The 21,106-nt window shown below is 38.7% G+C and overlaps 3 protein-coding genes across 3 annotated transcripts in view; all 3 read right to left on the minus strand.

Moving 5' to 3' along the window:
- Positions 1 to 701: 701 nt before the first annotated feature.
- pdia2 (protein disulfide isomerase family A, member 2) lies at positions 702 to 6,204 on the minus strand (the record flags this gene model as incomplete). The annotated part of the gene is made up of 11 exons (XM_079263510.1): positions 702 to 758; positions 844 to 1,011; positions 1,104 to 1,282; positions 1,945 to 2,065; positions 2,146 to 2,340; positions 2,474 to 2,599; positions 2,695 to 2,811; positions 3,630 to 3,767; positions 4,017 to 4,150; positions 4,994 to 5,200; positions 5,925 to 6,204. The coding sequence occupies 11 exons, from the start codon at positions 6,202 to 6,204 to the stop codon at positions 702 to 704; spliced, it is 1,722 nt and encodes a 573-aa protein (XP_079119636.1).
- A 1,390-nt stretch (positions 6,205 to 7,594) lies between these two features.
- Positions 7,595 to 8,431, minus strand: percc1 (proline and glutamate rich with coiled coil 1; the record flags this gene model as incomplete). The annotated part of the gene is made up of 1 exon (XM_079265216.1): positions 7,595 to 8,431. The coding sequence occupies one exon, from the start codon at positions 8,429 to 8,431 to the stop codon at positions 7,595 to 7,597; it is 837 nt and encodes a 278-aa protein (XP_079121342.1).
- A 2,693-nt stretch (positions 8,432 to 11,124) lies between these two features.
- tmem131l (transmembrane 131 like) overlaps positions 11,125 to 21,106 on the minus strand; it is a 32,030-nt gene continuing 22,048 nt past the window's right edge. The window contains exons 13-34 of the mRNA XM_079238217.1: positions 20,839 to 20,983; positions 20,507 to 20,689; positions 20,345 to 20,411; positions 20,133 to 20,256; positions 19,977 to 20,046; positions 19,761 to 19,870; positions 19,584 to 19,653; positions 19,329 to 19,459; positions 18,569 to 18,711; positions 18,261 to 18,447; positions 17,946 to 18,131; positions 17,700 to 17,849; positions 17,057 to 17,588; positions 16,783 to 16,895; positions 15,537 to 15,709; positions 15,205 to 15,411; positions 14,936 to 15,020; positions 14,618 to 14,724; positions 14,372 to 14,504; positions 14,000 to 14,052; positions 13,713 to 13,843; positions 11,125 to 11,550 (exon numbers count right to left, since the gene is read on the minus strand). Of these exons, the coding sequence (XP_079094343.1) occupies positions 11,224 to 11,550; positions 13,713 to 13,843; positions 14,000 to 14,052; positions 14,372 to 14,504; positions 14,618 to 14,724; positions 14,936 to 15,020; positions 15,205 to 15,411; positions 15,537 to 15,709; positions 16,783 to 16,895; positions 17,057 to 17,588; positions 17,700 to 17,849; positions 17,946 to 18,131; positions 18,261 to 18,447; positions 18,569 to 18,711; positions 19,329 to 19,459; positions 19,584 to 19,653; positions 19,761 to 19,870; positions 19,977 to 20,046; positions 20,133 to 20,256; positions 20,345 to 20,411; positions 20,507 to 20,689; positions 20,839 to 20,983 (3,427 nt within the window). The 3' untranslated portion in view covers positions 11,125 to 11,223. The remainder of the gene's footprint in view (positions 11,551 to 13,712; positions 13,844 to 13,999; positions 14,053 to 14,371; positions 14,505 to 14,617; positions 14,725 to 14,935; positions 15,021 to 15,204; positions 15,412 to 15,536; positions 15,710 to 16,782; positions 16,896 to 17,056; positions 17,589 to 17,699; positions 17,850 to 17,945; positions 18,132 to 18,260; positions 18,448 to 18,568; positions 18,712 to 19,328; positions 19,460 to 19,583; positions 19,654 to 19,760; positions 19,871 to 19,976; positions 20,047 to 20,132; positions 20,257 to 20,344; positions 20,412 to 20,506; positions 20,690 to 20,838; positions 20,984 to 21,106) is intronic.

Consider the following 21,106-nt stretch of genomic DNA (forward strand, 5'->3'; position numbering starts at 1 on the left):
TGCAACCTACTGAGCATAATTTAGACATGAAAATGAGTACAAATTGGATGCATTTATTACATCATCAATAAATCATGTCCATTGAACTTCACAATCTAAACACGAACAGACAGAAAAGCAGTAACAAGCTCCTCAATCTCCAACCGCCATGTGAAGATGATGTGACACTCTTCATCATTAAAAGTGGGATTCATGCATTTTGTATAACATGAACATTAAGGAGTGCAGAACTGTGACAAACACAAATTTCTTGTAGTGATTATGTTTAGAACCTGCTTTAATCTAAGTCAGATATTTTAGAGATTAATGAAATGAAAAGTTGGTGCATGCATTGAAAAGAGCAACACATGCACCACAGTCCATTAATCTCTGCTTCATCACCGTTAAATTAATGCTAATTCACAGAAAGGAAAGAAATTTGAATTCTTGGGGGGAAAAAAACAATGACATTATCTTTCACACATTAACATAACACGTTTGTTTAAATTGGATTTTGACCAAAGTATCAGGATGTGAAGCTGCATCAAGAGACGTTTTTAAAGACAAAAATGATGTACAAAAGGTGTTTAAAACAAGTATCAAAGTTTGAAATTCGTTCATAATAGTCATGACCATACAGCTGTTTTTTTTTAAGTTATTATAACATTTTATTATGAAAACTGGAAGATGTTAGTTTGATCTTAATTTGTCATCAGGTGCCATTACAGCTCATCTTTGGATGTTTGGTTTGTTGGTGACTCTGAGGAATCGTCTGTCTTCTGAAACACAAATGGAGAAAATAGTGAAGACTTTTTGTCAAGTTTAAATTAAGGAAAGAATGTCTAAGATGCATTAGAAACAAACCTTGCTGTTGTCCTCTTCCTCACCAGCCTCTCCTTCTGCCTCATCATCTTCATCATCACCATCATCGTCATCACCATCCTCAGCACTTTCCTCTTGTGGTAGCACTCCTCCATCATCCAGGAACTTAGAAAAAGTCTCCAGATCTCTTTTCCCAGTGTAGTTTATCACCTGAGAAGAAAAGAAAGTAACATCTCAGGGTAGAACCTCCTACAATCTGTGCAACTTCTGCAGCCTTTGTGTGTATTTGTGTGTGTTTTTACCTCTTTGCCATCAGTGGGGAAATATTTAAGAGTTGGAAACCCATCAATCGCAACTGACTCTACTTCATTGGCTGTGGCATCCATCTTGGCGATGATTATGTCATCATGGTCAGCGTATTTCTCACCCAGCTGCTCCCAGATGGGAGCCAGTTCCTTGCAGTGTCCACACCAAGGAGCATCTACATACACACACTCAGTGAACAGGGGCTTTTTGATCTTTTAGATCCAGATGTAGCCATATGTGAACATAATGGTGGAGTCCAAAAGAGATGCTCATATGCTTATTGGACAAAGGTTTATGTCTTAGAGTTCAAAGTTTATGAAATAAAGAAATTATTATCAGTAGGACCACCAGCACACTGATCAGGAGGAATAAATCAAACTAAAGGAGGGATGGTTGATCCATTTATCCTGTAGGCTTTTGATGTTTCCTGCTGCAGCACATCTGAATCAGATCAGTAGCTCAGCTTTCTTGAGGGACACTTGACAACAAGCTTTTGATTTAAATCAGGTGCATTACAGAAGGAAAACATCTGAAAATCTGCAGGAGCGCAGAAATCATGAACCAGGTTTGCCCATCTCTGAACTAGGGACAGTAGAATTTCACATGGGAGACATCTGAAGCTTGAAATATTGTGGAGCCGGCATCTACTCATCATTACTGGGGTGATATTAAACTGAGAGGGGAGGATTATGCTACTTTGTTCCACAAGTTAAATTATCAATAGACATTATTCTTAAGAGTAATAGAAAATGTAAAAAAAAAAAATAAATTGCAGTAATTATTTCAAAGTTAACAATTTGTTGTATTATTTTAAAAAAAAGTTGCAGACTGACTTACAAAACTCCACAAAGACGTTTTTAGTGGGGTCCAGAGCAACAGACTCAAAGTTCTTGCCCACCAGTACTTTAACTGGACCTTTGTTCCAGTCTTCTGGGATCTCCTCAGACCGATAGTACGGCTGCATCACACAAACAGATGAGTTGCTGTGATTAATGCTGCTGTGCAATATCCTATAAAATGAATGTAAACGTCAGCTACCTTTGCGGTGCCGTCCACAACCTCCTGACACAGCTGTCGCAGTGAACTCGGTGTCAGATCTCCAGAGGCAATGCTGAACTTCTTCTGTGTCTCCATGTTTATGATACGAGCAGTAGGTGCTTCATTCTCAGACACGCCAAAGTATTTCAGGACGTGCGACAGGGCCGATGTCACGTCAATCATGATGAACAACATCTGCGTAACACAAACACACAAGTTGTGTTACTGTAACTGCAGAGAATATTCTCTGAATGTTAACCTGAAAAATGGGACAATTCTATTACAAAGAGGAAAAACATGTCCAAACAAACACACACCAGGCGATTACCTTGCCCTTGAATTCTTTGGCTACGGGTCTGGACTGATCCAGTAGACTCATCTGACTCTCCACGGTGGAGTTGATGAACAGCAGGCTGTGCAAGCGGATGCGAGAGGTGAAGATCTTGTCTGCTGCCTGAAAACACAAACAGATTCAGAAAACCATTTCATGCAGCTTTCAGATTTTTTCTTTTATTTTCTGTAATTCTGTTTATGAACATTTTGTGTTACCTCCTGGCTGAATGGGATGATGAGTTCCAGGCTGTTTTCCTTGATGAAGGTGGTCAAATTGTGTACGTCCAGCTTCTCTTCTTCTGACAGCACAAAGTCTGCTCTGCCATCATCAAACTAGCAAACACACACGCAGTTTAGAATTAAAAGCCAGAGTTAGTCTGTTAACTCAACAATTGGTAAAGAAAGAGAATAAACTTCCATTTTAACCGCTTTGTCTAGAAAACAGTGGTAAGAGTTGGTAGCTTCAGCTCATCAGATCATTGGATCTGATGCTGCCTATTTTAGGTTTATATTATTGTAAAGGTCACATCCTTGTATTATTACAACCTTTCCCTTATTTAAAATAGATCAGCATTTAGATACAATATACACATACAACTAAATGTTGCATGAACACAACTCTCAGAAGTTTAAACCTGATATAAGTTGAAACGTAAACTGTAGACATTTTAATTACATTTTCTACATTTTATGTATGTATGCATTTTTTGCAGTTATTTTTCTGTCATCTCTTTTTGGTTGACTTTTCTAAGTGTTGATTCAGTTTCTTTTTCTGTAGTCTCATATCATATACATTTTCTGTGTTTGTAACACAAGCAATTATTTGGCAGGCATCTTTAAATCTACAGAGATACATAGTAAAACCCTCAAATCTGCTTAAGACTTTCCATGGTGGTTCTTCCAGGTTTCTGGATTTACATGTATTTCTTTTACATCCTGATATCTTATCATTTAAACAATCAGTTCATTGACTTATTAAGCAATAACTCCTCATTAAAACATAATTGATTTAAATATCTATGTGGACATTCAGGCACAAATAAAATGCATTGATAACTGACTTAGCTGCAAAACTAACACCACCTTACATCTCTGCAAGGCCTCTGTTAAACAGTGGACTCCTCAGTGTGCTTCTTCATTGATTCTCATACCTTTTTGAAAAGCACTACTGAGTCGGCTTTCACTTCATACTTCTGGAAAACTTCAGGAGTTGCTGTAACAGCAAACTCTGTGTCAGTCAAATCGAAAGCGACCTCCTTAAACACCTTGACAGCCTCACTTTCCAAACTCTGCAAAGAGCAACAAAAGTGGCACAACAACTTAAAAATCTGTTACTACCAAACAACGTGATAGGATATGAAAGAAGTTATACATATACTTTTCTTATCATATATATATATATACATATATATATATATATATATATATATATATATATATATATATATATATATATATATATATATATATATATTTTATATATATATATAAAATATACACACACACACACATATATATACATACACAAACATACATACATTAAAAAACCCTATAACAGTGACGTTGTGGGCTTTGATGAACTGAGCTGCAGTATCTGCAGAGTCAAGATCTTGAACACCAGGCCCTGCACGACGTTTCATCCACTGGATAATTCCCACCACTGACCTCTTACCTGCAAAACATATGAGTCAGAAAAAAAATCACAAACCTCATGTTGAAGTAAAAATAAATAAATAAATAAAAACATATCACAGTTATAAACTGTCACCTGCCAGGATTTATAGTGTAAATTATTTCAGCCAAATGTCAAATCAAGCTGCTTGGATTTGCATATTATTTGCTTAATATCAAACAAGAAAATGTGCCTGAAATATGTGACTGTAAAACCAATAACTTAAGCAACCTATCAACTTGCATGTTCAAACAGCTGACTGATCAGAGTGAAGGTAAATCAATGTCAGCAGAGACCGACCTGACTCGTGCACAGTTTGTCATAAATTATATTAGATTTGCAGCTAATGCTGTAAATAAAAAAATTTTTTAAAAAATTGTCAAAAGGTTAATAAAAACACAGCAGCAAAATCCCCAAGTTCATGAAACAATGCTGATACATATGATCAGTTGGGATTTTTCTCACAGTGCTCTCGTCTCAGGCTCATTACAGGAGACTCCTGTGTTTCTCTATCTACTTTTTTGTGTCATTGCTACAAATTCCTTTCCTCCTGCTTATTAATAGAGATTATGTATTTTCATACTTAATTAAAACCGGTTAAAAAACATTACAATTGTGTGTAAAGGATAGAAAATTGTCTTTAAATTGTTATTTCAGCAGTTTTAGCTGTTTTATTTTTAAATTGAGAAAAGTGTTTCATAGCTATTTTATAGAGGATGCTTATGGTTTCAAGAACATTTCGTCTACATTACAAAAATATGTATTTAATCAAATATAAAATTACAAAAGTAAAAAAGTATACAAATCAATTCACATTTGAATGAATGCATACAAGGTGCTTACCGGTGTAGTCAATCGGCTGCTCGCGGTTTCCATCAATGAACAGTTTCAGAGTGGGAAAGCTTCCAACATCAAACTCATCAGCCAGCTCTTTCTCCTCTATGGCGTCCACCTTGGCTAAATGCATGGCTGGTTCCTCGTTCTTCAGCTTCTCAGCAGCTTCGGCATAAACTGGCTCCAGCTGTTTACAGTGGCCACACCAAGGAGCATCTGCACACAAACACACACACACATAGATGTTTCATCTCTACAATCCAAGTTACTGGATTGTAACCGAAGGAAGGCTTCAGTCTGCTGTAATCAGCAGCTCCAGTTCAGATACACATGGAAATGAGCTGCTGATAGCAGAAATGACGGTTGGATTTAGTTTTCATCCTCTCTGCTCTTTTCTTTCTCACAACCTGTTTTCTTATAATGCTGAGCTCATCTGTGGGAGAGCTGCACCAGGACAACACCTGGACAAGATGGACCACGTGCATGCAAGCTGGCCTATTTGCATCATATAGCCTCAATACTTTCTACCGAAAGAAGACAGAAGAAGGGAAATAAATTTTTTACAATTTGATTGAAATTCATATCCCACTAAGTCAAATGTTAAAGGTGAATAAGGTCATCCTCAACAATCCTCTTGCCTTCTTCTCTTTATGTATTAATCTTAAGCATTTGAAAGAAATACTTATTACTATTTTACATTGTAGTTTTGGGAATTTTAAACTGATATATTCATATATTTAACCAAAAAAAAAGTGACTTGTGGCACTTTCCACACAAAGTCTTTGTGACAATCCCTTTCAGATCAACATATGTTCTTACTTGTGTTCATTGGGGGAAAAAAAGTAACGCAAATAACTTTTTTTTTTTTTTATAGATTTGAACATCATTTAAACAATTTGTTCAGTCATAATAATACACTTAATATAAAATGAAAACTTACAGAATTCAACCAGTAAATATTTGTTCTCGCTGAGAGCTCTGGCAAAGTTGTTGATGTGAAGAACCATGACGTCTTTGTCTTCTTCTATCTCTGTTGTTTTCTCCTTTTTTGGTGCCTCTTCAGTCTCTTCTGCTGAATCCTCCTCTGTTTTCTCCTCTGAGGCATCTTCTCTTGTGTCTGTGTGATGTTCGGTCTCGTCGCCGGAATCGTTGGCCTGGATGCAGGAGGCCCGCAGCAGCAGGGCCAACAGAGTTATAGCCAAAAGCCTGTGGGTCCTCATGTCTGTTTCTGTGTGAGCTGTGCTGACACTTCCACCCAGGTGTGGGAAACCTTTAGTACATGTGTCACTAACAGTCTGTGCGTTTATTTATCCCAGCTAGAGAGTGTGTGTGTCAAAATGTTACTGGTCTTCTGTGTCATCCAATCAGACGTGAGGCTTTTAGAGGACTCTTTCCAGTCTACATAAACCAATGAAATGGTGCCATGTAGATTCATATCTAACTGAACTGGTTTACTGACTACTGGCTTCAGGATTCAACATATGTTTGCTGCTTTTTTCTTGTTTTTCTAGTTTGGCTTGTTTCACACAGACCCCCATCACCCACCAGGTGGTAGCATTTGGACTTCCTTTAATATGTCACTACTCTTTTTGGTTATCAGACCCTCATTTACCTAAAAACTGTCACAGTGATAGCAACAGGTGGATTACAAGCTATATACTTTTTTCCCTTTTTCCCACATTAGGATTACGAAACCAGCTGTAACGATTTTCAGCTGGGAATCAGTTTTGTTTCAGCTTTAATCACAAAATCTCACATTTCAGAGTATCATGATTATAAGTATTACAAAATTATTGGAATATGATCATGCAGATGTTTTGTTTTTTTTACTTTGGTGAGTGTGCTGAAATTTAGATATCTGCTCAGTGCAATCCCACACAAACACTGCTGATGTCCTCTTTATTGCTTGTGTAGCGAATTAAAAAAGAATAACAAAGAAGAGGAGGTTGGGGTTAAAATAACATTAACATTTGACTCGTATTAAGTTTTCTTTGTTGACTCTTTGGCCTGTAAATAATCATCATTATTGTCATTTCTGCAATTCAGAATTTTACTTTGAGACTCTGGATACCAATGAGAAATGAGTTGAAGGGATGACATAACAGCTGTTAGTTTTAAGTGCTGAGTTGCACCAGCTGCCACATACATTAGAGATGGGCTCAAAAGACCTTTGTTAAAAATGGACATTTAATTTCTTCAAATCTAAACAATATAATATCTTTTCTAACTTTAGTACTATTTAAATAACATAAACAAAACAAAGAAACAGGTAAAGAGGGGAGGTTGACATGCAACAAATTGCAGGTTATGATTAAAACAATTCAGCATGGACAGACTTTCACTTTTTACCTTATAATCATAAATATATTGAGACAACCAGACAAATCACACAAGCATGCAGTTGATAATATTGTGCACCTGCATGATATTTGAGTATCTGCATAACATGACCCAGGAGGTTACTGAGACTCTCCTTTGAGCAGATGAACCCTTGAAAATAAAACACATGGAAATCCTTTTTTTTTTAAATTTTCTTTTACAGAAGTTTCATCACAGCTGTGCTGGATCTGAACAGAGTCGTGAGATGTGAGTCTCAGCTGGTGGGTCTGTTTAATGATGCATGTGTGTGTCCTCTGTCAGTGTAGGATTGAACTCCGGATGTGGGTCCCAGTCCGCCAGTAAGTCGCTGAAGTCCAGCTGAGTGCTGTCGATGTTGTGTGTGATGTGGTGAGTGAGGGGATTACCATGCATGCGTCTGTTGCTGCTGGGGTGCATGCTGTCCTGTGTAGGTGTGCCTCTGTTAGCGTGTGTGATGTCAGATGTGTTGCTAAAACTGATCAGAGAGCAACAGGCCATCGGCTCAGTCCAGAAACTACGTGGGAGATGGCGCTTAATCATCGGTTGACCTCTGCCTTGACTCAGGCCCCTGTTATCAAACAGTTCGGCTAGCGGCCCCAGACTGTCATTGCCACTGGTAACACCGACTCCTTGATCATCAGCAGTGAGAAGGCTGCTTTCTTGCTCTTCCGGATTTCTTGCTTCTGCAATTCTCAAAAGATCATCATAGTAACGCAAACGCCCACCGGTCGTCAAGGAGACAGAGTCACTATAGATGTCACAAGCTTGATGATCATCAGAACAACTACCAAAGTACCTCTGCACATCACGGCTGATGATGTCAGCAAACCTCAGCAGCTGCTTGGTCATGTCTAAAACGTTGTGGGCCGGGGTTAAAAGAAACCCGTCTAAAATCTCTTCCTCGTCCTCCTGAGCTTCGCATTCCTCATCTTCCTCCTCCTCTCTTTCTTCATCATCTTCCATCCCATCTGGCTTCTCCTCTGTTTTCTCGTTTTCATTTTCTTGACATGGAGAGCACTGGAAAATCATTGGAAAGTAAGCTGAATTTGGTGACTGCATGAGGAAATTCCTCATGATGCCCGTAGCCATCTTGGTTGGAACCCTGAGATTAATAAAGACAAAAGTCAGGATCAAACAGCACGGATGGGCTTTACGGTTTGTAGGTTCATTGCTATGGTTAATTGTAAGTCACTTTGGATAAAAATGCCAATATGTTCTGCCAAAATGACTTTAGAAAAGAAACTTTTTCTAAAGAAAAAAAAAAAAAAACTAGTCTGAGCAGATTGAGGAAATTGTCTTACCTTGAGAATTAGATACCAGGTTTAAGTGTTCAGCTTGTGTCGTAGACAAAGATATCTGGCTTGGGTCACTGTTGGATCCACTACTGTGTGTGCATATGTCATACTGGTCCAGCAGGAGCGTTACTTTATATATACCTCAGCACGCGGGTGCGGATGAATGTCTCGTGTCGGATGAGGCAGCTTCCAAAACAAATATTTGCATGCAGGACTGGTCAAACGCGATTGTTTACTTTATCACTGGGCAACCAGGGAGGGGGTCTGAAGCTAATGGATCCTCTGCTAAGGGATGATGAAGAGTCATAAGCACATGCACAGAAACACATCATTGCTTTGTTCCGTCCTTGTTATCAGACTAGTTAAAGGATAAAAGAGCATGAAATCAAATTTTACGCTGTTTTGACTTCTAAAGGGGCAACACTCTGGACCGTCATCAGCCAACACACACCGAACTAAGATCCTGTACAATGTGATTACAAATACACACAGAACATTTGAAATGATTTTTCAGAGAACTATGCTTTAGGTAATGATATTCAACTAACTCTGCAACACTAAAAGGAGAAATGTTCAAAACTGAAGGGAAATTTAAAAATGATCTTTCAACAGATTAAAAAAAAAAAGTTGTTGACTTTTTTCAGGAGACATAGTTACATAGTAATTGATACATTGATTTTGCTGTCAGTCAATACAAAAGAACTAGAAGAACTTGTAAGACAACTTTGTAATTATGTCCTTATGACAGTTCAATTTTACACCTTTGGATTATCTTCAAGAGATGAAGCCTGTCACTTTTTATTACCCCCCCCCCGTCTTTTACCCTCAGCATAGACTTTCCAATGCAAAATAAGAGTTGTTACTAAATAATCTTTTTTTTTTGTAAAGTAATTTGTGTTGCACTTTTGTTTGTTCGAAAAGTACTACATAAAGTTTGGAAAAATATAAACAAACTACCTCAAAAATGTGTGCAATAAAAAAAAATTTTTTTTTAAAAATGCAAATGTGCCATATTTATCCACATTTAGGTAAAAGTCAAAAGACCCTCTAACAGTATACATAAGTGCAGGTTGAGCATTATTAGGGGTGTGTGTGTGTTATCAGGACATCCTAACTCCCCTGGCCTGCTTGTCATCAGTATCCAGGCTTCTGTGTTGATTTTAGGACTAAAGATCAATAGCAGCAATATGTCAGCTCTCAAAGAGTCTGACAGAAGATTATACACGCTTTTAGGCACACAAGCACATGGACACACAGGAAAAACACACACACACACACACACACACTAACTTACAGAATAGTCTTTTATGTTGTACATTAATGAAAACATAAAGGGAAAATTTCTAAACTTCTGCAAAGGTTGAAAATATTTAGGATTTACTGGCTAAATCGTTTTTTGTTTTTTTAAATGGCATCTGCTAAAGACTAACATTACCATGGAAAAGCTTTTTCACAATGTAAACATGTGGATTTATGGTAATAAGTTTTGTGTAAAAGCTTAGTAATGTCATAATCAGCCAACAATGAACTGGAAACTTGCATTGCTCTGTGTTTTACATTAAATGACTGGTTTTAACAAGAAACCCTTTAATGATTTGTTCTGATGCTCTAGTTTCCATAGGCTGCTAGCAAATTTGGACGTGCATGATAAGCTGAAATATGTACTTTCAAAAGAATTTTTAATTTAAGAAATTCAGACGTAAACTTGTGTTAGTGTGATTTATTGGAGTGCTCGTTTTCTCTGAAAAGTTTGTTTGATGTGGACTGCGTGTCTTTATGAACTGCATTACAAGAAAACTATCGTTTCTTAAATCTACATTCATGACAAATCAAAATGCAAGATTCAATATTTTGAGAACCCACAGGAAAACATTAGGTCAGCTACTGGAAACCTTCAGTTTATTGGAAAACCCAAAGCTAAATCCCTGCAATAATCCTTTAATGACTGAAGGAAAGTGTGAATCCTGGTATTGGACGAAAATCTGAGCTTGATGAAGAAAATTAGTTGTGAACGATGATCTTGTGCTCTGTTCCAGTTCCCCTTGTGTTTTATAAACTGAACATGTTTTACATGTGTAGGTTAGTTAGGTGGGTGGATTGCATGACAAATTATTCCTGATGATAAATTTTTTACCCATGTCACATACAGAGTATGGAAAGGATTGGAGTATTTAGTCTTATCTGAGATAAGCTGAATGTAAGTTAGCAGTAATGGTTAAACTTTGAGCTCATATGAAGAATTCAAATGACCTCGTGTCAGAGTGATGCCAACAGAGACCCATTGTGCCAAGACATAAAAACTGAACTTTGCATAGTGAAATTTAAAAGAAGACCACTGCTCTTCAAGTACAAAACTTTTTTTTTTTTTTTATTTTCTAGGATCAAAACTGCAAAACATCTAGAAAAATATACAACAAATATTTAACCTGTCACAACGTTTAACATCTGAAAACTGGAACATAAAAGAAATATTCACATTTTCCCCATTACTGATAAAAGAACATTCATTTATTTCCTTTCTTTTACATAATTTTTTATATGTTTGCAATTATCGTTAAGGTCTTCTGTTCTGTATTTTTCTGCATCTTAAACATCTCCGCAGTAGCCAGAGTCGTTGGAGAGCTGGGAGTTGGAGCTGCGGTTCGACGAAGAGTTCCAGATGTCGAGGTTCATGTGCGGGCCGAATGGGTTGAAGCTGGAGTACTGGATTGGCCTGTAGGTCCCTTCTGGTTCCCGGCTGAAGGGAGAGTGTGGTGGGGTGGTGGGTGTGTTCGGTGTGATGGGTGACATGGGAGATATTGGTGCTGATCGCTCAGGTTGGAAATGGCTCTGATAAGGCTCACTTTGGGGTGTCCAGATGGACCCGAACAGACTGGACATGGGGGAGAGGCTGCGGGTACCCGAGAAGTATGGCTGTAGAGGATGAAGGGAGTAAAGACGTTAGATGCTGAGCTGCTACAGGCAGTGGAGTGTGAAGCTGCACACTGCCCTGATGTCTTCTAACCTTACCTGTCACTGGGCTGTGCTACCATCTATTCTGGCATTGACAACTTCCCTGTCTTTTCCTGCTTTTATAAAAATGGCCTCTCTGCTCCAGTAAAGCTGGCAAACTTTCTAACCATCCTCATCCTCAAAAATCTATCACTACATAGTGATAAGACATGAAACTGCAGCCTTCTGTCACATTTCTTTTTAACTCTCCTGCTCTGTTGTTAGATTATAAAATTAATAAAGTTTTTAAAACAAAAAACAAAAAACAAAAACAATGAATGTTTGAATTATAGTTAAATTAGTTAGTATGGACTTTTCAAGCTGCATTTCTTGATCATGTAACAAAGCAAGTCATTCAGACTTTCTCACAGAGCCTTATTGACTTGACTTGACATATTTTCAGGTATAAATCACACTTCTATTGAACATAATAAGATTCAATAAGATTCGTGTCTCTGTTTTTTGTCCTTTTTCTCTCTGCCAGTCACAGAAATTAAGTCAAGTGCAACAACTACTTGGCTGATCCTATATTTGAACAGTGCTCATGTTCTCATTAGTTTTGGTAATGCATCGCTGACAGCTCCTTTCTCTGCCTGAAGTGGAGGAAGTCAGTGTGAAATTAAGGTTTTTAGCAAGGTGTCATAGGGAATGCCAAAGAAGCAGCTATAATGCTAAAAGGACACCAAAAGTTATCCAACAAGCCTTCCTTCCTCACAAGGTAATTTAGTGTGTAATAAGAGAACTTTAACTGATGTAGTGTCTGTTTATGTGTAGGACTGTAAGTAGTGTACATTAGCAGTCATAACCTTACCAGCATGTCAATATTAGTTTTTATACAACTGATGAGTGATCATACTGGTGAAAAAGGGCTGAAACATGCCCGATTCAAAGCAAGCAGGTGTGCACTTTGACTTATCGACCTAACATTGCCCCTATGTGGAATGATGTTGCCTGTTTCTTTGGGATTTTAGACAGCTTCTAATTTATTAAGACAGTAAATAAGGTAAATGTGCACTCATAAAAACTCGTTTTGTGGTTTATGAAAAATATTTTGCTGAACAGGTCATATACTTCCTAAAATGCCCAATAAATCTTACACATATTGGCCTCTTTTAATTAGCTGCCATCAACAACTTAAAGAAAGCAGACTAATAATATTAATCCAATTTGTGTCAGCTGTCTGCTCGGTGAAGCGTAGACTTTAGTTAGCCATTAGTTAACCTCAACAACAAAACATTGACAGGTGGTGGGAGTCCAATCAGGAAGATCAAACTAAACTGCTACAAATCACCACCAGCTGTGAATGGCCTTACCCCCACTCGCCTTGTCTGCAAATGAATGCGCCAAGTGCAAACACACAGGCCAAAATGATACCAGCACTTTGTGAAACGTGTCAAAGTAACTTATAACATTTATGTCGTTAGAAGAGGAGCTAGCTCAGAGTCAAAGCGTTGCCCTTTTAGCTCTTTCATTACTCTCCATTCTGGAAATACAAGGCCAAAGTTAATCCAGTTCTGTCCCTTTCTTTATCCGACTACTTTGTCAACGAGTGCGGTTGTTTTTAGAGGTAATGCTGGATCCTAATTGTTTTTAGGTGAGTGTTTTGCTCTGTTTGCTGCCATTTTGTTCTGAAAATAGATGCTGCCATTGTTCGCTTGCTGCAGCCATTTATAGAAAGGGAGGGACGAGGGCTGCGAGTGGAGAAAGGACAAAGCGATTCACATGAACGTACATGAATGCATGGCTGGACCGGCTAGTAAACACGAGGCTGGAGAGCCACAATTACAGTGGGTGTATGACGTTATGCTATACGCAAGATTAAATTACACCTCTAGTTCTTCATAAAGCGTTTTTTTACTCTGTCAGTCCCGAAGTGATAAATTCCACTTACTGCTCCTTTAAATATTCACAATGTTCATGATATTATAAATAGAGAAAATTATTTGCAGATCAATAATAAAGAAAAAAAAAAAACATATTGGCAGCCTTCCAGCAGAGTTCTAACTTTACTCTCCAACAACATCAGATAAAACCTAGCAGCAGTTTCACAGCAGTTGGATTTATAAAGTATTTTAAAGTGTCACCTTGCTGCCCACAGAGCCTGCTGTGTTCCAGGTTGGGTGTGATTCCTGAGACGCCTCCTCCCTCCAACTGGTCTGATTAGCATGTGTGGTTTGGCCTTGATGGTTGGCTAAAGCACTAAAGGTTCCATTACCTAAAAAATGGTTACAACATAAAGATGAAGAAGACTGAACCTTGAGAAATCCTCTGGATGTGGCATCAACAGTGGTTGGGCAAAAGATGAGTGCTTTCCCCTTTTCATCAACATTAGATCTGATATTTGTAGAGCAAGTGAATAATGAGCGTGTACCTATGTAGTTGCAAGGACTGCGGCAGTGACTGTTGGCACTACTCCAGGTGAACCTAAAGAAGAAAAGAGAAACAAATCAATTACTTGTCCATATTAATGTTTATCCTAAGTGGCTTAAAGAATATTTTTAAAATGAGCAAAGAAAAGGTTTTCAAAAGAGACGAGTCTTCGAGATGCTTGTGAGCAGAGGTGGGGTGCTCCGATAAATTCTGCAGCTTATTTCACTCAGAAGCTACAGGAACTCTTTCATAGTTATTCTGACTGTGGGGAATTAATAAAATCTGTACTTTAATTCTTAATTCTTTACTAATCTGATGAATAAACTTGTTGGAGTCATCAGCAGAGTTCAAGCTAACTGTTTCCAACACCTACCCGTTGTATGACCCGCTGACTGCTGACTGAGGTATGTAGGGCAGAGCTTCGGAGGCGTTGTATCTGAACTCGTTGGTGAGGGGGATGGATGGAGCTGACCAGGTTTCTTCAGGTAGATACTGATCTGTCATTTCTGGAAAGCACATAAAAACTCTCAAATCAGAGGAAGAAACTAGAGAAAAAAAAACATTTATTTCAACTCTTGATCATCAAGTGAGCATTTACTGTGTGATTGTCTGTCTTTACCCGTATTCCTGTCCATTCCCGCAGTAACAGAGGCAAAACTTGGGATGAAACTAGATGCTGTGGGATCTGGACTTTGGCATGTTTCTTTATGGTACAAGTTGTTAGTGCTTAACAGAAAAAAAGGAAAAGTTATTAGCTTGACCAGGAGTGGATGGCAAAAGAATCATATCATTTCCAAAAAGAAAAATTAATTTATTCTGTTACAGAATAGTTAATTAAAAGCTTCATCAATTTTCTTTTTCACCACAAAAGCAGCATAATCCACACACATTAACATCATACTACACTGAACAACATTGTGTTTGTTTACTAAAATACCTAAGAGCTTTGTAGTTATTATTCATGTTGAATGTCTGGTAGCAGTCTCTTTCTGCGGGGTAGACACTGTACTGCATAGGATCTCCTGGAAGACAAAGAAAATGAGAAATTAATGTCAAACTACAAACACTGAACTTCCGGTAACCTTCTTTTCTGTTTGTAAATCATGATTGAGTACCTAATTATAAAACCTTTGAAACTTGTTTGTATTCAGTAGCAAATTGAAAAAGGTGTTTTCTTAGTGATGGTAGTGTGTTACGGTTCCATACTTTTTCTAGATAAGGCATCGTAGCCATGTGGTCGAGCACTGTGGTCTTTGTCTCCCTCCATGCTGCTTGTGCTGCTCCAGCTGCCCCAGCTCCCTCTGCTGGCCCTCACACTGCCAGATGAGCTGCCAGAATCTGAGCCTGATTCACACAAGCCACCTGTACGCCGCTCTGTCACACACTTTCTGCGAGTGCGAACAGGACACACACCTGCCAGAAAATCAGCAAAGACTATTAAGGTTAAAGTGAAATGCTCTTTCTCACAAAGAGTTAAGTTTTTTGGGGACAGATTTGATAAAATATCCTGTGGTCAAATGCATCAGACAGACACTCACCATTCTGTTTGAGAGGGCTTTCAGCAGTCTGTCCAGGTTTTAGAGCTTCGGACTTGAAGCCATTGCAGCAACGGGTCCTGCTTTGGATTCGGGCTCCATTAACATAACGGTCCCCTGTTTTCCACTCAGGCTCGTTTTCCCTCTCTGGCATTACTAAAACATGCTCAGGAGCGCTACAGTAGGAATCAAACAAAAACAAGCGATGATTTTTTGATGATTTGCCATACATGAAGCTTGCAGAGACACCCCCTATCACAGTGCACTTTGGTCAAACAAGCCAAACCATTAGAATATTATATCCCCATTTCCACCAAAGGTGCTCCTGCTCTGTTTCCTCCTCTTGAGAGCTAAATATAGAAATGAAACTGTTGCAGTTTTGTTTTTTTTAATTTTGTCTCATGCAAGAATACTACAGAAACATACTGCAACAATGACTGCAGTATGAACAACAACTGAGGCAGAGGACTGTTGACGCGATCGCTATGTATTTACCCACAATGCAATCTTACGCTAAATGCAGGAAGTGACTTATTTTTCTAGTCCGCTTCCTGTATTTGGTCAATCTGAAGCGGACCGAACCTGCGTTTGTTGGCGGACCGAGTTTGCTTCTTTGGTCTGAATCAGAATTCGTTCAGCGCATTCACAGCTCACCAAACGAAGTGGACTTTCTGAGCAAATGAACTAGGATTCAAATAAAAAATGTTGAAGTGAATGTGCCCAAAGATGCAATCCTTTCAACCTTAAAACTTGCACTCCAAATTCATTTGATGGCACAGTGACATCTATTATGTTCATGTTTGGAGCCATCGCTGCCCAACAGCACCTAAAGGCTGAGAAACCACACTACACAACTTTTCTTCCAGGATGCTGCATAGTGTTGCTGCTGAGTTTTGCCTCACACACTGAGTCACACACTAGTATGTGGAAGTACAACACCAGCTATTTTAAACCTACATTGTGGCTATTTCAGTAATGAAACACAAGAAGATATTGTTGGAGGAAGAAAGGAAAAGAAACAGAGCCAAGGACAGAACAAGGGAGAAGACAAGAGTCAAGATAAGATTGTCTTTAACTGGCTGGACAGAACTCACAGTACAAGTAAGATGCAACATGGACATCAAATTAGCTGTAAATAGTGGACACATCACTGAGAAAATCTTTTAAAATTCTGTAGCGTCTCTTTAATATGCCTGATCAGATTACAATAAACATGAATTAGTGCTTCAATCAAGTGTGCATGTGCTACCTGGAGACATCGGTCTTCTTACGACTCCTCTTTCCTTTATTATTATTCCCTGTGGCAGGACCAGTTTCTGTACTTTGTACCTTCTTCTTCTGGCCTTTGGCATCATCTCTGAGCTGAACAAGTGAAAATCGTGATCATTATTTTTTTTCCATCGGACATGCTTATGATTTACATTCTAAACAAAGATTATGGATTAGTTTCTAAACATCTGGATGAGCAATAAAAATGGGAAATGTAAAAAAAACAAAAAAAAACAAAGCAAGTCCGCCCTTACCTCCAGCTCAGAAATGTCCTTTTTCTCACAATCCACCTTCTCTGCATAGTGCTCATTGCAGTTTATATCCACAGGACTACACACCAATAAATCTGGTCTGGATCCCGGACACAGTGTGATGCCGTCAGGGAAACCAACCGGCATTTCCATGGGAAACATAACTGCGGCTGAAACTGCATCTTCTATAGTACTGTGGAGATCTTCTGTGGATTTGTCTTTAATCAGCTCACTGATAAAAGCTGGTGGGTCGCTGCTGCACATGTCTGGGGTAAGTGGAGCTTCTGGTGTCAGGCCTTCATGCTCTTCATCCATAATCACAGTTGCAGCTGTGGATGAGCTGGACTTATATTTGGAGTAATAGAGTGAAACTTTGTGTTTCTTTGGTTGTTGGGAGGGAACGATCGAAGAGCCTTTCTTTGAGGTTTGAGGCCGAGGGGCGGGGCTGTTGGCCAAGGCCGGAGAGCCACGTCCTTTACCTTTGTCAGATGTGTGACAGGTGTCCACATATGTCTTGCAACTGCCTTTTGGTTTGCTGTACAAACAGACACAAAAAGGCCACGTCAAATTTTTGAACACTCCCTTTATGTCTAAGGATGGTGAATATTAATGACTGGAAACAAAAACAAAACAATGCCTGACATACTTTATTCCACTGGGTGTGATATTATTCACTGAGTTGTTGTCCCGTGTCAGGGCAGAGTTGTGGTTGCTCCTGATGCTGGGTGTTGAGAACTCACTGAGGATATACTGTGCTTGATGGAAGGCCATCAGACACACACCAAATAAGGAGAAGCTGAGAAAAAAAAAAAGAACAGAAGCAAAAACTATGAGACGATCTACTAATGACACGGAGTTATGATATATGTGCACTTATGTTTAAGTCACTAACCAGGTAAATATCAGAGTGACTACCCAGAAGGTTTCCTCCCAGCTGGGCCCAGGAACTACCTGGGCACATAGAGGCAACATATGATGGGGCAGTGTCACATTCAGGGTGAAAGGGAAAGTGGTCCCACGTGATGTCACCAAAGTGAGGTCTCGGATCACCCAGGATGAGGTGAAATCTGGGGTAAACCTAAAACAAAGACAAAGTAAAAAAAATGTATATATTATATATATTATATATATATATATATATATATATATATATATATATATATATATATACTGTACTGCAAGTGAAAATAGTTTTTATTCTACTTACGCAATGGTAATCTCAGAGGAAGAGTTGTGCTCCAGGCTGAATGAATGACACTGCAGCACCTCAAATCCAAATCCCTGACACTTATACCCATTAATATCCATCGACATGACCGTCAGAGGAAGCTCTCCTGCGTTCTCCACTTTAAAACTCTTCCTGATGGCAAAAAGAGGCTTGCTGGTGCTCAGACCTGTCAGTGTCACACACTGATTTTACTCATTTGCAACATTTTTATATTATGTTTCCAACATCTAAAACCACAATATGAGAAGATTAATACCAAAAAGTTCAAGTTTAAGCATCAATCTCACCATCACGACACTCCATTAGAGTTGACTGAGGAACGTTGAAGCGTAGAGAGGCTCCTGGACCAGGCAGTTTGCCTCCAACTCTTAACATCTCTTTAGCCCCATAGCCTCTCACAGTCACCATGTCAAATACTGTCAGGTTGTTCCTGAAAAGCAGGACAGAAGGGAAAAAAACATAAACATATAAAATCATAGCCATGCTGATTATATTTGAAAATAAATACTCTTCAGAAGCCATAAATGTAATATTAAAACACTAATTGGAAGACTAAAAAGGAATCAAAAAGGGGGAAAAAAAAGTTATTAATTCCCTGCTGATACAACATCTTAAAGGTGGAGTCTGTAAGATTTTTAATATTTACAAAAAAAAAAAAAAAATTAACTAATAAAATAACTACAATCATAATTAGATAGTTTTTTATACATGTAGGTTCCAGTCTGTCCATATTTGATGCGTTATTAAATTACAAGTGTAATTAATGACAAATGACAAAAAGCACTTTTTTTTTTTTACTGGTAGGCAAACATTTAAGAAGGGTCTTTGTCATTAATTAAACTTGTAATTTAATAACACATCAAATATGGACAGACTGGAACCTACATGTTTTAAAAAACTATCTAATTATGATTGTAGTTATTTTTTTTTAGTTAATTTTTTATTTTTTTTTTAAATATTGAAAGTCTTACATACTCCACCTTTAATGCAATGCAAAGCCAGACAACATTACCATTATTAACACATCCTGCTAATTTCATTTGATACCTGATGATAAGAATGGTAGTGGTGGGTTTGTGTTCAGAGGGAGTAAAGACCACAGAAACCTCTCTGGCCTCCCAGGGCTGTAGCAACAGCCGTAAGACACCCTTGCCTCTGATGTCTACGCTCTGTCCTGTCTGAGAAAAAAAACACACAGAAGGAGATGAAACTGTCGTCGGCAAAAGCAACAAAACAGAGCAATGATGAAATGACCATGCTGATGTGGTCAGTAAACATTTCATCAGCTGTTTTGAGATTTACCTTATAAGGAGAGGCCAGTAGATAAAATTCTGTTGTGCTGATGTTGACAGAGAGGGGGCTGATGTCAAACCTAACAATTCAAAGAAAAAAGACACACATCAGTGGAAGTACTGTAGCATCACAACCTCAAACTGTCATAAATTCTTTGGAGTATCAGACACGTGTTTCACTGTATACCATTTAGTCAGCAGGTCCAGAGCTTCTAGAGGAGAAGGATACATTGAGAGGATGCGTATCTCAATGGAAACTACTGAAGGCGAAGGATTCTTCAGCATGAATGTCTTCACCTGTAACACGCAGAATAATTCATTCCATCAAGACAAATTCACAAGCTTATCTTAAAACATGTCAAATAAAAAAAATAAAATAAAAAAAGAGTCACTAATAACCCACTTTGCTCTCATTAACAGGTGTAGCACCAAAGTCCAGAGTAGAGGACGTCTCAACAGGTATTCTGGGCCACCTGAGAAGGTATGGCATTACATGTGATTAATGATATCAATACTGAGTGGTGATTATCAAAATAATATGCAAATGAGTTTTTCTGACCTGCAGGGTAATTTATCTTTTTGACTCTGCCATCGAGAGCAGAGCTCAGCTGCCAGTTTGCTATCTACAGCCCAGGATGATGAGGAAAAGTCTGGGAGAAGAGAGCGCTGCCACTCAGAGCGACCTGAAAGGACATTAAATCAATCATTTATTGAAGAAAATAAAAAGAAATCTATAGAGCATATGCAGAGTTTCGAGCTGACAAGTTTCACCTGCTTCAGATAATCTCAGAGGACAGTGGCGCCCACACACTCGTTCACCCTCAAACACAACATCTCCCTGATGGCACAAACACATTATGTATGATCACCTTTGATTTACTTTCCAGATTTCCAAAACAACACACCAAGCAGCCACCATAACTGGTGTTTTACCTGGGAAGAAGAAGAAGAAGAGGAAGACTGGAAGTGGAGAGGAATGTGCAAAGCAGTGCCCAAGTTGGTATCCAGACTCAGTGTCAACATCTGGTTGACGGGAAGAGCCCTGCTGAGCACCTGGAGAGAAAGGATGTGCCAGCAACCTTGGGGAACTCTGAGAGGACTGCTGAAGTTGATCACCTGTCAGACAGGGGGCAGCAAAGACCATCTGTCAACTCTTAAGCAAACTATTGTGGTCAGAATCTATGCAACCACCTAAATCACTTGTGTTTGTGGATCATCGCATTATTATGTAATAAGATTTGCTTTCCTTTAACATCAGTGCATACCTTCATTAACCCCTGCAGCTTTTCTGAGAGACTGACATTCAATACAGTGAGGGGTAGAGGGAGGGGGTTGGTGAACCACACGTCCACCTGGTTGGATTGGCTTTGTTTAACCTGAATCAAACTGAACAAATCCCCCACTGTCCATCTGCAGAGGGAACACATAAAATAACACTAAAACAGCATCTTAACACTTTGATTCCGAAATCTCTGTTCAAGCTTGGCAAACACTCGTAACATGATTGAGAACGTAGCGACTTTTATCCATCTT

This window comes from Telmatherina bonti (assembly GCF_933228915.1).
Source record: "Telmatherina bonti genome assembly, chromosome: 3".
In the NCBI taxonomy this organism is placed as follows: Eukaryota; Metazoa; Chordata; class Actinopteri; order Atheriniformes; family Telmatherinidae; genus Telmatherina; species Telmatherina bonti.